The sequence below is a fragment of the Oncorhynchus kisutch genome, linkage group LG5 (genome assembly GCF_002021735.2).
Source record: "Oncorhynchus kisutch isolate 150728-3 linkage group LG5, Okis_V2, whole genome shotgun sequence".
Lineage (NCBI taxonomy): Eukaryota > Metazoa > Chordata > Actinopteri > Salmoniformes > Salmonidae > Oncorhynchus > Oncorhynchus kisutch.
Genome location: NC_034178.2, coordinates 66,188,620 through 66,208,843, shown reverse-complemented (window position 1 = coordinate 66,208,843; position 20,224 = coordinate 66,188,620). Strand labels below are relative to the sequence as shown.

At 40.9% G+C, this 20,224-nt stretch overlaps 1 protein-coding gene across 1 annotated transcript in view; it reads left to right on the top strand.

Annotated features, from left to right (window-relative positions):
• Positions 1-20,224, top strand: part of cdh22 (cadherin 22) — a 180,374-nt gene that overhangs the window by 86,534 nt on the left and 73,616 nt on the right. Inside the window, exons 4-7 of the mRNA XM_020483952.2 lie at positions 717-884; positions 4,778-4,965; positions 10,867-11,123; positions 14,664-14,800. Of these exons, the coding sequence (XP_020339541.1) occupies positions 717-884; positions 4,778-4,965; positions 10,867-11,123; positions 14,664-14,800 (750 nt within the window). The remainder of the gene's footprint in view (positions 1-716; positions 885-4,777; positions 4,966-10,866; positions 11,124-14,663; positions 14,801-20,224) is intronic.

Below are 20,224 nucleotides of genomic sequence, written 5' to 3'. Positions count from 1 at the left end.
GGGGGTCACCAAAGTTCCATTTTTTTTTAAACCTCAGACTAATCCACTTCCAACTATAGTTACTTCAGTAGAAACATAAACCTGGCTAAACACAGCAGTAGGTCTGTACTCCAAGGGCGCTGTTAAAGCATCGGAACAAAATGCTCACTGGAGTAGGATTAAGACAACTCATGAGATTGTTGTGGTTTTCTCTCTTAAATCCACCCCTCTCCGACTGCCAGAGAAAGACGTGCACAGGCTTTTTTGACGGAACATAAGCCTCATTCTTCAATTGTGTGTGCCTTCATTTTGGCCCATATATATTATGAATTTTAATAGAGCTCAGCCGTAAGGATCTGTGCATGGAGCCACGGATGTGACACGATCTACTCGATCAAGACGAACCGAGAGGGGGAAATGGAATGTGCCGCACTTGTGCCTCTAATAGGCTGTGTTTACACAGGAAGCCCAATTAAAAAAAAAAAAAAATACGCTAATTGGTATTTTGACTAATCACATCCAATCTTTTCACATCAGGTCTTTTTCAGAGCTGATATGTTTGGTAAAAATACCAATTAGTGAAAAAAAGATCAGAATTGGGCTGCCTGTGTAAACTCAGTCATAGAGTGCTTAGCAGAAATTGATATTTGCGACCAGAGAAGATGTAACGGGCTATCGTATATGAGAGCTAAGAGCTAACTTGACCTTTCCCTTTGGATCTCTCTCTCTCTTATCAGGACTGATTCGGACGGCTGTGGCAGATCTGGACCGGGAGACGCAGGATCGCTATGAGCTGGTCGTCATGGCAACCGATATGGCAGGCCAAATGGGTGGTCTTTCCGGCTCCACCACGGTGACCATAGTGATCACAGATGTTAATGACAACCCACCACGCTTTCCGCAGAGTGAGTCACTCTCATATTGATGACAGTGGTGAACTTGCACCAGTCAGTAATAGAAGTACCCCATCAGTAATAGAAATACCCCCATCAGTAATAGAAGTACGCCCATCAGTAATAGAAGTACCCCCATCAGTAATAGCAGTACCCCATCAGTAATAGCAGTACCCCATCAGTAATAGAAGTACCCCAATCAGTAATAGAAGTACCCCCATCAGTGATAGAAGTACCCCCATCAGTAATAGAAGTACCCCATCAGTAATATAAATACCCCATTAGTAATATAAATCCCCCATCAGTAATAGAAGAACCCCATCAGTAATAGAAGTACCAACATCAGTAATATAAATACCCCCTTCAGTAATATAAATACCCCCATCAGTAATAGAAGTACCACCATCAGTAATAGAAGTACCCCATCAGTAATAGAAGAACCTCATCAGTAATAGAAGAACCACATCAGTAATAGAAGTACCAACATCAGTAATATAAATACCCCATCAGTAATAGAAGTACCCCCATCAGTAATAGAAGTACCAACATCAGTAATATAAATACCCCCTTCAGTAATATAACTACCCCCATCAGTAATAGAAGTACCACCATCAGTAATAGAAGAACCTCATCAGTAATAGAAGAACCCCATCAGTAATAGAAGTACCAACATCAGTAATAGCAGGTCCCCCATCAGTAATAGAAGTACCCCCATCAGTAATATAAGTACCCCCATCAGTTATAGAAGTACCCCCATCAGTTATAAACGTACCCCATCAGTAATAGCAGTACCCCATCAGTAATAGAAGTACCCCATCAGTAATAGAAGTACCCCCATCAGTAATAGCAGTACCCCATCAGTAATAGCAGTACCCCATCAGTAATAGAAGTACCCCATCAGTAATAGAAGTACGCCCATCAGTAATAGAAGTACCCCCATCAGTAATAGCAGTACCCCATCAGTAATAGCAGTACCCCATCAGTAATAGAAGTACCCCATCAGTAATAGAAGTACCCCAATCAGTAATAGAAGTACCCCCATCAGTGATAGAAGTACCCCCATCAGTAATAGAAGTACCCCATCAGTAATATAAATACCCCATTAGTAATATAAATACCCCATCAGTAATAGAAGAACCCCATCAGTAATAGAAGTACCAACATCAGTAATATAAATACCCCCTTCAGTAATATAAATACCCCCATCAGTAATAGAAGTACCCCATCAGTAATAGAAGAACCTCATCAGTAATAGAAGAACCCCATCAGTAATAGAAGTACCAACATCAGTAATATAAATACCCCATCAGTAATAGAAGTACCCCCATCAGTAATAGAAGTACCAACATCAGTAATATAAATACCCCCTTCAGTAATATAAATACCCCCATCAGTAATAGAAGTACCACCATCAGTAATAGAAGAACCTCATCAGTAATAGAAGAACCCCATCAGTAATAGAAGTACCAACATCAGTAATAGCAGGTCCCCCATCAGTAATAGAAGTACCCCCATCAGTAATATAAGTACCCCCATCAGTAATAGAAGTACCCCCATCAGTAATAGAAGTAGCCCATCAGTAATATAAGTACACCCTTCAGTAATAGAAGTACCCCCCATCAGTAATAGAAGTAATGGACTACATGGAGTGGTCAGAAGCACTCTGAGAAAATAATTTCACTTATATTTATCCACATGTCAAACACTCCGCTAAGAAGGGTTAGGCAATCATCTGACTTTAGCGGTTTTGGGAGTTTCCATAAGTCTGCATACGATAAGATGGAGCCGATTTAACAATTTTAACATTCCAGTGGTATGGATTTATGTTGGGGACATCCGTTATTTATCAGCTGGAGAAAGGTCAAAGGCCATAATGTAATAACATTATGGTCAATATACAGAACACTGTTTGAATACTAGTAGAGTGTTTATTATCCCCGGGGAGCAATTCATTTTATAGCACGTAGGAAAAACACATTGAACACATGAATATAAATATACACCAAAGCAATGCATACAGCAATATGTACACAGCTAACAATAACAATACAGTTTATGGAGAAAGCTGATAGCAGCTGGCATGAAGTTTAGACCTATTAGTTTTGAACGTGGGGAGTCTTTATCTGTGCTTTGAGAAAAGCAACATAAATTAATCAAACAAGGGCTGCTGTGTGTCCCTCAGAATGTATTGTGCCATGAGTGAGTGTCACGGGTGGCTGATACTACAGGTGAGAACGGTCTGAAAGGTCAGTTAAGTTGATGATCCAGCTACTTTGTTTCACAATGTTACCCAGCCTGTTCTTACTGTTTAAGTTCAGAATGCGAAAACAGCAGATCATATTGAATGTTAAAATGGATGCATTACTACAGAAGTCGTTCCTTCCTACCTATTTAATCAGGAACTTAGGCTGTAAAAATGATTTGTAATTATTTAGAATTCTGAAACTTTTCTATTTGATTTCTCAGATTGTATTTGATAAATGAATCTCAGGTGAACCAATTTGGACCCAGCTTGTACTTCTCGCTACAGCAAAAAAAAAGACAAATTCTAGTTCAAATGTGTATTATATTTCATTGTACATTTCACAATGGTGCTCAGTAAAAGGATGTTTTCCTGGAATCTGTATTTCCTGCTGGGGGAAATCTTACCTATGACGCTTGTACATGATTTAGAAACTTCAACAACCCTTTCTATTGTACCCTGGACATCTTTGTGGAATTGAATGTTTAGTTCTTTTGTAAACCCTCTGCATATAACTAGCTCATAACGAATGACAGAAAAAGGTACTTCCTGTTATGACTCCAGACTCTATAGCCTATGAATAGCGGTGTTATTGCTCTTACCCACTTTTCCTCTCCCACTTTTGTGAGATAAACAACAATACATGTTATTAAAGCTAAGAGAGCTCAGTCTAAGTTCAAGTGTCGTGACGCTTCAGTCGTGACAGTCTCATAGCTTTGTCTCACATAATCTAATTTCGTTTCCTGGCTGTCACCTATGTGATTTTCTCTCTTCTATAACTTCCTTTCGAAATGCTGTCTGCGGTTCGAGGATGCATAGTTTTATTAGAAAAGAACAGAGTTGTGTGACATGTGCAGCTGTTTTATTTACAGGGTTGGGGTCAATTCCATTTAAATTTCCTTCATTCAGGAATTTAACAGAAATTGCAATTCCAACTAAATATTTTCATAGGGAATCATTGAGGAAAATTGTAATTGTAATTTCCGTTTTGAATTGACTGAATTGAAATGTAATTGACCCCTGCGCTGATATCTCACACAAAATGTGGCTTTGTGCTGTGGAAGTGCTGGGGTCAACAAAAAGTTGATTAGAAAGTCTATTTTGGAAATTTTACAGGAGGATATTGAAAGAGTAAGCGTAAAACCTTCCATACATAGACTCCATGCCTTGCCAATGATCACCCGGGGTCAGCATCTTGGTTAACATAATCGCATAGTGCCTTGGTCTAGCCTTGTTCAAACATGAGCAAAGATCCAGTGCATTACTTAAAGGGAATTCTGAGGGCCAATTGGGTTAAGGGTCAAGCATTGGGGGTGGATGGATTCATGAGCAACTAAGTTGGCTCTACAGAATAAAAATCCTGGGTGAATTATCTTTTTGCTGAATTGTCTTGGCAATGGGAAGAGTGCTCTTACATACAGTAAATGATGGGCTTGTATGTATTGAATACATTTGTCCTTCTTCCACTTCCTTCCTCTCATTTTCACCATCTACTCTACCTCTACATCTTCTCGTTAACCTTCTCCTTCTCTTCCTCCTCCCTGTTGTCACCCTTCCCCTAATCTTCATCCTCCACGCTCCTGTCATCTTTCTCTTCACCCTCTTCCATTTTCTCTCCTCTTCTTCCCTCCTTTTCCACCTACTCCCCATTCCCCTCCTTCAGAGATGTACCAGTTTTCGGTGTCTGAGGGGGCGGCCGTGGGGACACCGGTGGGGAGGGTGATCGCCACGGATGCGGACATGGGGGAGAACGCAGACATGAGCTACCTGATCAAAGACGAGGAGGGCAGGGAACTCTTCAAGGTTACCACCGACGGAGACACACAGGAAGCCGTCATCACTATCAAAAAGGTGGGAGTAGAATGAAGCTGATTTGAGATCAGTTTGGATTTGGGGCCAGCGATAGCCTCGAGGTTAATGTAGCGGGCCAGCAACCGGAGGGTTGCCGGTTAAAATCCCAGTGCTGACTGTGTGGGAAAAAATCTGTCAGGAGTGAGCAGGCAACTGGAGGGTTGTTGGCAGTAATATCTCAGGTGCCACCTATCGCCAATTTTTCCTTGAGCAAGGACCTAAACCTCTCATTGGGCCCTGCGGCTGCCCTCTGCTCTAGCCATTGTAATGTTTTAAGTCGGAGCATTTGAGTTAAATCAAATCAAAATGTATTGGTTGCTTACACAGATTTGCAAATGTTATAGCATGTATTTTAGATTTATATTTTAGATTCTTCAAAGTAGCCGCCCTTTGCCTTGATGACAGTTTTGAACACTCTTCGCATTCTCTCAACCAGCTTCACTTGGAATGCTTTTCCAACAGTCTTGCTGAGCACTTGTATGCTGAGCACTTGTTGGCTGCTTTTCCTTCACTCTGCTGTCCAACTCATCCCAAACCATCTCAATTGGGTTGAGGTTGGGTGATTGTGGAGGCCAGGTCATCTGATGCAGCACTCCATCACTCTCCTTCTTGTTCAAATGGCCCTTACACAGCCTGGAGTTGTGTTGGGTCATTTTCCGGTTGAAAAACAAATGATAGTTCCACTATCTGCAAACCAGATGGGATGGCGTATCGTTGCAGAATGCTGTGTTAGCCATTCTGGTTAAGTGTGCCTTGAATTCTAAATCAATCACAGACAGTGTCACCAGCAAAAATCACAGACAGTGTCACCAGCAAAGCACCATCACACCTCCTCCTCCATGCTTAACGGTGCGAACTTCACATGTGGAGATTATCCGTCCACCTACCAAAAATCTCAATTTTGTACTCATCAGAGCAAAGGAAAAATTTCCACCGGTCTAATGTTCATTGCCGGTGTTTCTTGGCCCAAGCAAGTTTCATCTTCTTATTGGTGTCCTTTAGTTGTAGTTTCTTTGCAGCAATTCGACCATGAAGGCCTGACTAACACAGTCTCTTCTGAACAGTTGATGTTGAGATGTTTCTGTTACTTGAACTCTGTGAATCATTTTTTGGGGCTGCAATTTCTAAGGTTGGTAACTCTAATGAACTTATCCTCTGCAACAGAGGTAACTCTGGGTCTTCCTTTCCTGTGGTGGTCCTCATGAGAGCAAGTATCCTCATAGCCCTTGATGGTTTTTGCGACTGCACTTGAGGAAACTTGACATTTTCATGTCTTAAAGTAATGATGGAATGTTGTTTTTCTTTGCTTATTTGAGCTGTTCTTGCCATAATATGGACTTGGTATTTTACCAAATAGGGATATCTTCTGTTTACCACCCACCCCTACCATGTCATAGCACAACTGATTGGCTCAAACGCATTAAGAAGGAAAGAAATTCCACAAATGTACTTTTAACAAGGCACACCTGTTAATCGAATTGCATTCCAGGTGACTACCTCATGAAGCTGGTTGAGAGAATTCCAAGAGTGTGTTGTCAAAGCTGTCATCAAGGCAAAGGGTGGCTACTTTGAAGAATCTCAAATATAAAATATATTTAGATTTGTTTAACAGTTTTTTGGTTACTACATGATTCCAAATGCATTATTTCATAGTTTTGATATCTTCACTATTATTCTACAATGTAGAAAATAGTAAAAAATAAAGACCCTTGAATGAGTAGATGTGTCCAAACTTTTGACTAGTACTGTATATATACGGTACAGTCAGTGCCTTCAGAAAGTATTTACGTCACACCCCTATACTTTTTCCAAATGTTGCTGTTTTAGCCTGAATTTAAAATAGATTAAATAGAGATGTTTGTTTGTCACTGGCCTACACACAATACCCCATAATATCAAAGTGGAATTATGTATTTCACCATTTTTACAAGTTAATGAAATCCTGAAGTGTCTTAAGTCAATAAGTTTTCAACCCCTTTGTTATGGCAAGCCATAATAAATTCAGGAGTAAAAATGTGTAAGTTGCATGGACTCACAGTAAATTGCATGGACTCACTCTGTGTGCAATAATAGTGATTAACATGATTTTTGAATGACTACCTCATTTCTGTACCCCCACATACAAGTATCTGTAAGGTCCCTCAGAAGAGCAGTGAATTTCAAATACAGATTAACCACAAAGACCAGGGAGGTTTTCCAATGCCCCGGAGAGGAAGGAAACGGCTCAGGGATTTCACAATGAGGCCAATGGTGACTTTAATCCTTAACAGTCATGATTCCATCTACAGTAAGTAAGATACAAAAATCCCCATCAAAATCCATCAGTTTAAGCTAGAGATATCAGTTTTTTTTTATCCACCTATATCAGCCTTTTTCATCCGCCTATATCAGTGCCCAAGCTACAGTACAGCGGAGTTTGTCAGACCATGAGACATCCAGAAAATCCATCTTCACACAAAATGTCTGTATCGTCCGAACGGTTTGGCTTAACTATTATGACCCCTTGTAACGGAATTCCTCTTCTTCAGAGGAGGAGTAGCAATGATCAGACCAATGTGCAGTGTGGTAAGTGTCCATAATGATATATTTAATAAATTAACAGAACACTGAACAAAATAGCAAAAGTAGAAAACAAACATCCGAAACAGTCCCGTATGGTGAAAACACTAACACAGGATACAACTACCCACAAAACACAATAGAAAACAGGCTACCTAAATATGGCTCCCAATGAGAGACAACGACTGACACCTGCCTCTGATTGAGAACCATACTAGGCCAAACACATAGAAATATAACAACAGAACAAAACATAGAAAAACAACATAGAATGCCCACCCCAACTCACGCCCTGACCAACTAAAATAAAGACATAAAAAGGAACTGAGGTCAGAACGTGACACCCCTCTATGGAAAGGGGAGACTCTCACGAAGACGATGTTGTTCTTCATTTTGCTCTACGGACCCAACAACTGTCACGGGACTCGTCTGAAGTCGGTAACGCTGATGTGCCAACTTCTGTCTGTGGTGTCCGAACCGTTTGAGCTACAAACTAATATCACCTCACTATAGAAAGGTGAGACTCACGAACACTGAGCTTTCTTGTATCTTCTAAATATAGGAAAGACACTTCAAGACCTCATTCCTTTTTTAAATGTATTTGTTTACTCTCTTTTTTTAACATTCATGAATGTGTTATTTCATGTGTTTCTATGGGCTTCTATGGGCTTTAGTAGTAAAGGCCGAAATAATTAAAAAAAAAAAAAAAAATTATATAAATGAAAATATTTCATAACATGCATTCTGTTTGCAACAAGGCACTAAAGTAATACTGAAAATGTGGCAAAGCAATTAACTTTTTGTCCTTACAAAATCCAATACAACACATTACTAAGTACCACTCTCCATATTTTAAAGCATAGTGGTGGTTGCATCATGTTATGGGTATGCTTGTAATTGTTAAGGACTGGGGAGTTTTTCGGAATTAAAAGGTAAATGGAATGGAGCTAAGCACAGGCACAATCCTAGAGGGAAACCTGGTTCATTTTGCTTTGCACCAGACACTGGGAGATGAATTCACCTTTCAGCGGGACAATAACCTAAAACACAAGGCCAAGTCTACACTGGAGTTGCTTACCAAGAAGACGGTGAATGTTCCTGAGTGGTCGAGTTACAGTTTTGACTGAAATTGTTATGAAAATGTATAGCAAGACCTGAAAATGGTTGTCTAGCAATAATCAACAACCAATTTGACAGAGCTTGAAATATTATGAAAAGAATAATGGGCAAATGTTGCACAATCCGGTTTAGAAAGCCCAGAGACTTACCCAGAAAGACTCACAGCTCTGTAATCACTGCCAATGTTGATTCTAACATGTATTGACTCAGGGGGTTGAATACTTATCTAATAAAGATACAGTGGGGAGAACAAGTATTTGATACACTGACGATTTTGCAGGTTTTCCTACTTACAAAGCATGTAGAGGTCTGTAATTGTTATCATAGGTACACTTCAACTGTGACAGACGGAATCTAAAAAAAATCCAGAATATCACATTGTATGATTTTTAAGTAATTCATTTGTATTTTATTGCATGACATAAGTATTTGATACATCAGAAAAGCAGAACGTAATAGTTGGTATAGAAACCTTTGTTTGCAATTACAGAGATTATATGTTTCCTGTAGTTCTTGACCAGGTCTGCACACACTGCAGCAGGGATTTTGGCCCACTCCTCCATACAGACCTTCTCCAGATCCTTCAGGTTTCGGGGCTGTCGCTGGGCAATACGGACTTTCAACTCCCTCTGAAGATTTTCTATTGGGTTCAGGTCTGGAGACTGGCTAGGCCACTCCAGGACCTTGAGATGCTTCTTACAGAGCCACTCCTTAGTTGCCCTGGCTGTGTGTTTCGGGTCGTTGTCATGCTGGAAGTCCCAGCCACTACCCATCTTCAATGCTCTTACTGAGGGAAGGAGGTTGTTGGCCAAGATCTCGTGATACATGGCCCCATCCATCCTCCCCTCAATACGGTGCAGTCGTCCTGTCCCCTTTGCAGAAAAGCATCTGCAAAGAATGATGTTTCCACCTCCATGCTTCACGGTTGGGATGGTGTTCTTGGGGTTTGTACTCATCCTTCTTGTTCCTCCAAACACGGCGAGTTTAGACCAAAAAGCTATATTTTTGTCTCATCAGACCACATGACCTTCCCCATTCCTCCTCTGGATCATCCAGATGGTCATTGGCAAACTTCAGACGGGCCTGGACATGTGCTAGCTTGATCAGGGGGGCCTTGCGTGCGCTGAAGGATTTTAATCCATGGCGGCATTTGGTGTTACAAATGGTTTTCTTTGAGACTGTGTTCCCAGCTCGCTTCAGGCCATTGACCAGGTCCTGCCTTGTAGTTCTGGCCTGATCCCTCACCTTCCTCATGATCATTGATGCCCCACGAGGTGAGATCTTGCATGGAGCCCCAGACCGAGGGTGATTGACCGTCATCTTGAACTTCTTACATTTTCCAATAATTGCTCCAACAGTTGTTGCCTTCTCACCAAGCTGCTTGCCTATTGTCCTGTAGCCCATCCCATCCTTGTGCAGGTCTACAATTTTATCCCTGATGTCCTTACACAGCTCTCTGGTCTTGGCCATTGTGGAGAGGTTGGAATCTGTTTGATTTAGTGTGTGGACAGGTGCCTTTTATACAGGTAACGAGTTCAAAAAGGTGCAGTTAATACAGGTAATTAGTGGAGAACAGGACGGCTTCTTATATAAAAATTAACAGGTCTGTGAGAGTAGGAATTCGTTCTGGTTGGTAGGTGATCATATACTTATGTCATGCAAATTAATTACTTAAAAATCATACAATGTGATTTTCTGGATTTCTGTTTTAGATTCCGTCTCTCACAGTTAAAGTGTACCTATGATACAAATGACAGACCTCTACATACTTTGTAAGTAGGAAAACCTGCTAAATTGGCAGTCTATCAAATACTTGTTCTCCCCACTGTATATTCGTGTTTTATTTTTCATAATTTTTTTACAAATGTTAGAATGTTTCTTCCACTTTGACATTACGAAGTATTTTTTGTAGATTGGCGACAAGAAAAACAAACAAACAAATAAATCCATTTGAATCCCACTTTGTAACGCAACAAAATGTGAAAAGAGTGTAGCTCTGTGGATCCTTTCTGAAGGCATTGATAGTATATGAATAGAAAAGCGTTCTACAGCAGTAGAGCTCAGATTTCCTTATTGCTGTTTAGGTATTTGATAGACATGGCAATCCTTATATCTGCTCAGTTTAAACTTAGGCACCCTATAGCGTTTGCCTGAGGAGTGAATTATTTCCCCTTAGAGTGACATGTCATTGCTTTAGTTCTTCCCTGTTTGTGCTCCGTTCAGCCACTGGACTTCGAGAGCAAGCGTACACACAACATGGTGGTGGATGCTGTCAACAAGCATGTGGACCCCCGATTTTTGGACCTGGGCTCTTTCCGCGACCAGACAATCGTGCGGGTCAGCGTAACCGATGCGGACGAGCCGCCTGTCTTCCTCCCTGCTGAGGGGGCAATCATGGAGGTCCAGGAGGATGCCAGGCTAGGTGCGCTGGTGGGCACAGCTACAGCCAAGGACCCAGACAAGGAGAACGCACCTGTCAGGTATGAATCATGACTCCTTTTTTCAAATCCAATACAGTTTATTAGTTCATTCAGATAGTTCTTCATTAATTGCTTCAGATGGGTATGTACGTATTGCTACAGATAAACCTACAGACAAGTCTAGAACTGCTAGAACTGGTTATAAGAACTGGTAGAGATATGGCTATACGAACTGGTAGAGATATGGCTATAAGAACGGGTGGAGATATGGCTATAAGAACTGGTAGAGATATGGCTATAAGAACGGGTGGAGATATGGCTATAAGAACGGGTAGAGATATGGCTATAAGAACGGGTAGAGATATGGCTATAAGAACGGGTGGAGATATGGCTATAAGAACTGGTAGAGATATGGCTATAAGAACGGGTGGAGATATGGCTATAAGAACGTGAAGAGATATGGCTATAAGAACTGGTAGAGATATGATTATAAGAACTGGTAGAGATATGGCTATAAGAACGTGAAGAGATATGGCTATAAGACTGGTAGAGATATGCTTATAAGAATGTGAAGAGATATGGCTATAAGAACGTGAAGAGATATGGCTATAAGAACTGGTAGAGATATGGCTATACGAACGTGAAGAGATATAGCTATAAGAACGTGAAGAGATATGGCTATAAGAACGTGAAGAGATATGGCTATAAGAACTGGTAGAGATATGGCTATACGAACGTGAAGAGATATGGCTATAAGAACGGGTGGAGATATGGCTATAAGAACGTGAAGAGATATGGCTATAAGAACTGGTGGAGATATGGCTATAAGAACGTGAAGAGATATTGCTATAAGAACTGGTAGAGATATGGCTATAATAACGTGAAGAGATATGGCTATAAGAACTGGTAGAGATATGGCTATAAGAACGTGAAGAGATATGCTTATAAGAACGGGTGGAGCTATGGCTATAAGAACGGGTGGAGATATGGCTATAAGAACGTGAAGAGATATGGCTATAAGAACTGGTAGAGATATGGCTATACGAACGGGTGGAGATATGGCTATAAGAACGTGAAGAGATATAGCTATAAGAAAGGGTAGAGATATGCTTATAAGAACTGGTAGAGATATGCTTATAAGAACTGGTAGAGATATGGCTATAAGAACGGGTGGAGATATGGCTATAAGAACGTGAAGAGATATGGCTATAAGACTGGTAGAGATATGGCTATAATAACTGGTAGAGATATGGCTATAAGGCTGGTAGAGATGTGGCTATAAGAACGGGTAGAGATATGGCTATATGAATGGGTAGAGATATGGCTATAAGAACTGGTAGAGATATGGCTATATGAATGGGTAGAGATATGCTTATAAGAACTGGTAGAGATATGGCTATAAGAACGGGTAGATTTATGGCTATAAGAACGGGTGGAGATATGGCTATAAGAACGGGTAGTGATATGGCTATAAGAACGAGTAGTGATATGGCTATAAGAACGAGTAGTGATATGGCTATAAGAACGGGTGGAGATATGGCTATAAGAACGAGTAGTGATATGGCTATAAGAACGGGTAGCGATATGGCTATAATAAGACATACCATTAGTATAATGTATGCTTCACAAGTAAAGAAGCAGAACTTTCAACAAATAGAAACATGTTCATAGCTACAAATGACCCGACCAAATGTTTACAATGCCATATAAGACCCCCAAATTAGGACTACATTACTGAATTTATGGGACTGATTTAAATGGCATCTTATATCAACAAACACAAGTTTAGATGTATATGGAGCTTGGGATTTGACATTCCTTTTTAAATATGGTAATAAACACACAATTGGAAGATCGCTCCGCGACACAATTTGAATCATGAAAACATTGATTCATCCATTTGCACAATGCCAGAATCACATTACTCTAGGCTAGTGCATTGACTTTTGACCACGCTAGAGGATTCCTCAGTATCTCACACATCTTTGTGCATCCGCTCAGATCCCTATTTATGAGCAGAATGATATTATTTTGTGCCAGAGCCTCCACCTCAGATCTTGGGTGGAGAAATAATAGCGGTGAGGCGAGTGGAGCTTCACGCTCACCGACACACACAGGCTGTGCAAATTACCTCTATTAAAAATGCATGAGGCTGAACTGAAAGTGCTCCAGGTGTAATAAAGTACAACACAATGGCAGTGCCACCGCCTGCTTGTTGGCAGGCGAGAGCCAACGGGTTCGAGGGTACCCTGGCGCTGCGCCATGCCCATCGGTACCACTTTAATCATCTCGATTGGACGGAACTAACCCCGACGCCTGGTGCCCAAGGGCCCATCACTCTCTCCCACACTCCTGTCACTCTGCTCCGGAGGGCACCGATCGGGTATTGCTGGACACTGGCTGGCACTAGCAGGCAGTAGCGGGCGCTGTACCAAAGGGGTAAGAGTTCCAGAGGAATGAACACAGCCTCTGGAAACAAAATCTGGCCTCGTATGAACAGAAAATGTGTTTGTTTTGTTTGTTTGGCTCTTTATCAGGAAGATGGAATGGCGTCTTGAAACTGAAGTGTTTGGGTTAGTTGTGTTTAGTGCTTACTGATCTTCTGGAAATGTGTACTTCTCCATTCATATATTAAAGGGATGGCATATCTGCAAATGTTAGAAGATGCACTGGTAATATCTGGTAATATCTACATGATTTCCCTTCACCAAGTACTATAGCAGTTTTGAAAGCTGAAATATAATTTGATGTAATTTATATAATTATTGTGTAGGTGTCACCGTTTGTCACTTTCTTGCATAAATAAAATACATTTTAATGATAGCCTTAGCTATACGGTTTATTGATGTAGTGATGTTCTGTATAAACGTTGCAGCTATGAAATGTGTTGTTCCTTGTATAGACTACAGATTCAGAGCGGGCAGACTGTAATGTAATATAACTAGAATAATCTAACTGTGGATGCAGTATGCACCTCAACACCTAGACTACATGAAGCTCATCTCACTGTACCCCTTTTAGTTGTCTAGTACAGCTTGTACAAAGACCCTACTGGTCCCTTTGATGAGCTTTTTGTCCAAAAGGTAGAAAAGGAAATGATTATGCTCATAATATTCCATTAAAGTCCCGACGGGCACACGAGCCTGCTCAAGAGAAAAAAATAAACTACTCACAGGGTTTTGTTGGCTCTATACTCTTCTGAGCGCTCCTCGTGGAGCCAACCACAAGGATGTGCAAATGTATTTTGCTTTCATTGGAGTGCAGCATGAAATATTCATTTTTATTTTTTCCCCTCCAGCATGGGCTGAAACCACAGACTTGTTTGGGGATGTAGGTGCAGTAGGGACACAAGCACTGTGACAGGTTTCCTATACAGATGCTAAATGGATAATTATTTTCATCCTCTTTTTAATCTGGCTCACAGTTTCCCTACATTTGAAAATGCTAATGTATAGCCATAATCTGATGTCAACGGCAACGGGCAATATCCCCATGGGCCACAGTGTTCGGGCAGCCACCGAAAAAGTATTGCAGATGGTTTAGAATTGATTTTACACCGTTCAAATACCTACTCCCCTTTTTTCTCGCTCTCCCTACCAGGTTCTCCATTGACCGAAGTACAGACCAGGAGCAGATGTTCCACATTGATCCAGTATCGGGCGCCATCACCCTGGGCAAAATTCTGGACCGAGAGACGGCTGGCTGGCACAACATCACTGTGACAGCAGTGGAAGCAGGTATATGCTCCAGTTCTATGAATGTGTATTGCATTGTATACATAGAGAGACATAACATATTATAAGCCTTGTTATAAGACATTATAAAGGCTCATAAATGCCTATAACAAGAATTGGTAATATGCCTTTGACTGAGAGGCTGATACAGGGCCATGATACATAACACTATCATAAGAATGACATAGCACCTGTCATAACAGTTTATAACACCCAGCCTTGCCCCTATAGTAACTGATATGATACTAATCTGAAGTTTGTTTTGTTTTGCCTTTTCATATATAATAAGGCTCTACGTGAAGTGATTGTTATGATATTGCTATGAAATCACAGATGACCGACAGATATCGTCAGCACCAACAAGCTGTCACATAATCCAAAATAAAAGCAGAACACATGTAACGTTGTTTCATCTTGCTCAATACTTTTTCATTCGCAAAGAAAATGAAGAATGTAATACCCTGACGGTGGAGTAGCTGGTGGCAAGCTATTCTTATACCCTAAGAACTAAACGTCGTGCAGTGACAGGAATACACAGAGTACTTTTTCCAATCTTTGACAGATGAAGTGATGTTGGGATTGTATTGAAAGCACAAGAGATTGCATTCTGCATCTGGCTAGTAATATCTACCTGGCCTCACAGAATGAAATAAACCATTTCAGCACAACAACAGTGAATTCTACGTCTCTCTGTGTTTGTTTTTCTCCATTAAAGGGATAGTTCACCCAAATTACAAAATTACATATTGGTTTCCTTACCCTGTAAGAAGTTTATGGACAAGGTATGACAGCAATCCATACTTTGGTTTAGCTTTCCTGGCACTGTTTCCACATGCTAAAGATTTAGCCTTCGTATGAAAATTCCCATTCATGTCATGGGACAATATATTAGCATTTTTCATGCATCATGTTTATATGATCATTAAGTAAATTTGTTAAGCTTCACAATCAATTTGAGTTACTTTTTGATGATTTGGACATGATGCGCTAAAAGTGCTCATTTCAATCCCACGACTTGAATTGGATTTGGGCCAAAAAAGGCTCAAATGTTAGCATGTGGAAACAGTGCTAGGGAAACTAAACCAAAGCATGGATTATCATCATAACTCGTCCATAGACTGCTTACAGGGTAATGAAACCAATGTATAAGTTGTGTGAACTATCCCTTTAAGTGTAAAACGTAGCCTTATACTGTGTGTTATAGTTATACATGTACGAATAGAATTATTCATGGTAGGTTGAGATTGTTCTTACTCCAAGTGCTCTACGCGACACATTTGTTTGCCTTGCAAGCAAACTTCTCACTCAAACATGTGGAGCAAATGAGCATTTGGGAGTCTTTCAGCATCTGCTTGTTGTTGTAATTCTCAAGACAAATTGTTTGCCATTGTGCTCTTTCTCTCTGTGCTCACATTATGACATAGGCACATGTTCATGTTCATTTGCCATTTAATTGTGTGAGAGAGTCATTTGAGCCCATATCAGGCATAAACACAGGGCTGTACTTGACAGATAAAGCCCTTCCTTGCTTCGCGTTTTTTTCTTTTTTTTTACCAAGACAAACAAAGTCGACGGTTGACTTCATCAGAGATTCTCTCCAAATGTTTCTTATCGCCAGCGGCTCATTGATTCTCGAGCACATTGAGCAGGAGTCAAGAGAAGTGAAGCAGCAAACCACCAGAACAAAACTTTTTTTAAATAACTCTTTCAACAGTTTTGTGCAACTTGGTTTAATGACTCCTCAGCTAGTTATGGTTGGAGTGGCAAAAGGTTGAATTGAACAAGGCCATTTTAAGATTACAGGAAAATAACATGACCCCTCATTATCCCCCAACCCCGTTATTGACATTAAAACCATGTGATTGCTAGCTACAGTACATCAGCATTGTTGAATACTTTCTTGAATGAGGTCCATGGTTGGTCATCATGTTGCAGGGGTGATTGAGCCTGATTAGTAATGAGCAAGGCCAGAACAACCAAACATATTATACTTTAAGAATGATATCACCATTTCAGAGGCAGTCATACAGCATTTTCTTCCTATCTCAACAAGGTATCAACTCAATTGTTTGCATTCACATATGCTTAAAAAAATCCCCAGAACGTGTCTTTATTCAATGCTTGAGACATCCAAAACTGTTCAATACCAGCTTTCAAGTGGTAAATACGAGTGTGAAACTTGGTTAGTTTTCTTTGTTGGATATTTTGGAGTTTCCTAGTTCCGATTTGCACATGAAGGCAGCATAAAGGCGGTTCCCTCTGCAGTGTACTGTATCTAGTTCTTCCCTCGATGGGAGACCAAAGAGCTGAGTAGTAGTGTCAAAAGCAGCTTTTTGCATCTTCTGCAGACTCTTGACAGACCTGTCGGGGAAGAATCCTATCAGGACGGCAAGACTGACACATCATTTCAAAGACCTGTGATAGATAGTATGATATCACATTGCAAACTGTTTTTTTTCTTTCGAGACAGTTAAATGTGGGGGAAATGTATACGTGTCCCACCCTTAGGGTAAAAAAATACCTGAGTAGTTTGAAAGTCTTTATCTTTCAAGAAAATATACTTAAAGCGAAGGTTTCACATTGCCCCTGACCTGGTGCAGACTGCTTCCTCGCAAAGAAATATCTTAGAATTTGTGAAGTATTGAAAAGTTGCAACTGTATAAAAGTAATAGAAATATGACAAATAGTGGCCATTTTGTCTAATTGGATACGACATACTAATGAATGTGAACACTTGATAATTAATTTGCACAACACATTATGTGTTAGGCTGTGTAACTGTTCAAATGGGAAGGGAGATTATATAACAGAGGAAATTATTTATGCTTACCATTGAGCCAATGATGACGAAGGTGAGTTTGTTAGGATTCATTTTGTAATGGTACGCTCTCATTTCAGACTGATCATACATCAGATGTGCATCAGAGCCACTGACCTGTGGGATTTGTCTGTGATTGTATAATCTACGTGATGTCCTTATCAAGACTGCTTAGCGATATTAGCGAACTTTTGAATATTGTTTTTGTGTTCAATGAATCATGTCAGCCATTTGTATGTAATGGATTGGATGCATATTGTGCTTTTCCAAGTGTACAAAGCTCTTGACATTGTTCAGAGGTAACGCACCTCATCCACTACCATGTCTAGCACCTTTGTGTAAGGCTGTATGCCAATGCATTAGAAGTGTTTTTCCTAAAGGGACAATTCAGCAATTTAACATTTATTTTCTTACTTTGAAAGCAGTCTCTGGACAAGGAGTACTTTGGTTTTGTAGCATGTAGCATTTAAAAAAAAAAATCTTTAGATTATTTGGGCATGAAACCCCAGTGTGTATTCCAGTCACTTGTTGTCTTTCAAGGTCAAATAAAGAGCTACGTATTGCTGAACTATCCCTTTGAGTTAACATTAGATTTTCACAGGACTGTACATTATTAACTGAACATTTCCTATTGAGTGTATGCATCCTCATGTGTTTTTGGTTAGTGGCACTATATAGTACAACGTCACATTTTGCGTTTTGATAGTGTTTACTTTAGCTAGCAAAATGACCATATATGCTCCCATTCTCTGCTTCACTGTGCTTTCACCTCTGAAGGGAGGTAAAACAAAGACAGAATAACTCAGAGTCCATTCATATCCCCTTTTCCCTGTTGACCCAATTTACATTTAGAACAAACTGTTTCCTGTAGCAATCATCCTAAACTATTGTTCATGAATATACACAATCCCTTTATGTCGAAGGCCTGGTTATGTGATATGGTGGTTCTGTGGCATTGTTATGTGGTATGGTGGTTCTGTGGCATGGTGGTTCTGTGGCATTGTTATGTGGTATGGTGGTTCTGTGGTATGGTGGTTCTGTGGCATTGTTACGTGGTATGGTGGTTCTGTGACGTTGTTATGTGGTTTGGTAGTATGGTGGTTCTGTGGCATGGTGGTTCTGTGGCATGGTGGTTCTGTGGTATGGTGGTTCTGTGACATTGTTATGTGGTTCTGTGGCATGGTGGTTCTGTGGTATGGTGGTTCTGTGGTTTGGTGGTTCTGTGGTATGGTGGTTCTGTGGTATTGTTATGTGGTATGGTGGTTCTGTGGCATTGTTATGTGGTATGGTGGTTCTGTGGTATGGTGGCTCTGTGGTATGGTGGTTCTGTGGTATTGTTATGTGGTATGGTGGTTCTGTGGCATTGTTATGTGGCATGGTGGTTCTGTGGCAGGGTGGCTCTGTGGCATTGTTATGTGGTATGGTGGTTCTGTGGTATTGTTATGTGGCATGGTGGTTATGTGGTATGGTGGTTCTGTGACATTGTTATGTGGTATGGTGGTTCTGTGGTATGGTGGTTATGTGGTATGGTGGTTATGTGGTATGGTGGGTCTGTGAAGTTGTTATGTGGTTCTGTGGTATGGTGGTTCTGTGGTATGGTGGTTCTGTGACATTGTTATGTGGTTCTGTGGCATGGTGGTTCTGTGGTATGGTGGGTCTGTGGTTTGGTGGTTCTGTGGTATGATGGTTCTGTGGTATTGTTATGTAGTATGGTGGTTCTGTGGCATTGTTATGTGGTATGGTGGTTCTGTGGTATGGTGGTTCTGTGGTATGGTGGTTCTGTGGTATTGTTATGTGGTATGGTGGTTCTGTGGCATTGTTATGTGGCATGGTGGTTCTGTGGCATGGTGACTCTGTGGCATTGTTATGTGGCATGGTGGTTCTGTGGCATGGGGACTCTGTGGCATTGTTATGTGGTATGGTGGTTCTGTGGTATTGTTATGTGGTATGGTGGTTCTGTGGCATGGTGGTTATGTGGCATTGTTATGTGGTATGGTGGTTATGTGGTATGGTGGTTCTGTGACATTGTTATGTGGTATGGTGGTTCTGTGGCATGGTGGTTATGTGGCATTGTTATGTGGTATGGTGGTTATGTGGTATGGTGGTTATGTGGCATTGTTATGTGGTATGGTGGTTCTGTGGTATGGTGGTTCTGTGGCATGGTGGTTCTGTGGCATTGTTATGTGGTATGGTGGTTCTGTGGCATTGTTATGTGGTATGGTGGTTCTGTGGTATGGTGGTTCTGTGGTATTGTGGTCATGTGGTATTGTGGTTATGTGGTATGGTGGTTCTGTGGCATTGGGTATGTGGTATGGTGGTTCTGTGGTATGGTGGTTATGTGGTATTGTGGTTATGTGGTTATGTGGTAGGGTGGTTCTGTGGCATTGTTATGTGGCATGGTGGTTATGTGGCATGGTGGTTATGTGGTATTGTGGTTATGTGGTATGGTGGTTCTGTGGTATGGTGGTTCTGTGGTATTGTTATGTGGCATGGTGGTCCTGTGGCATGGTGGTTATGTGGTATTGTGGTTATGTGGTATGGTGGTTCTGTGGTATGGGGTTCTGTGGTATTGTTCTGTGGCATGGTGGTTGTTCTGTGGTATGGTGGTT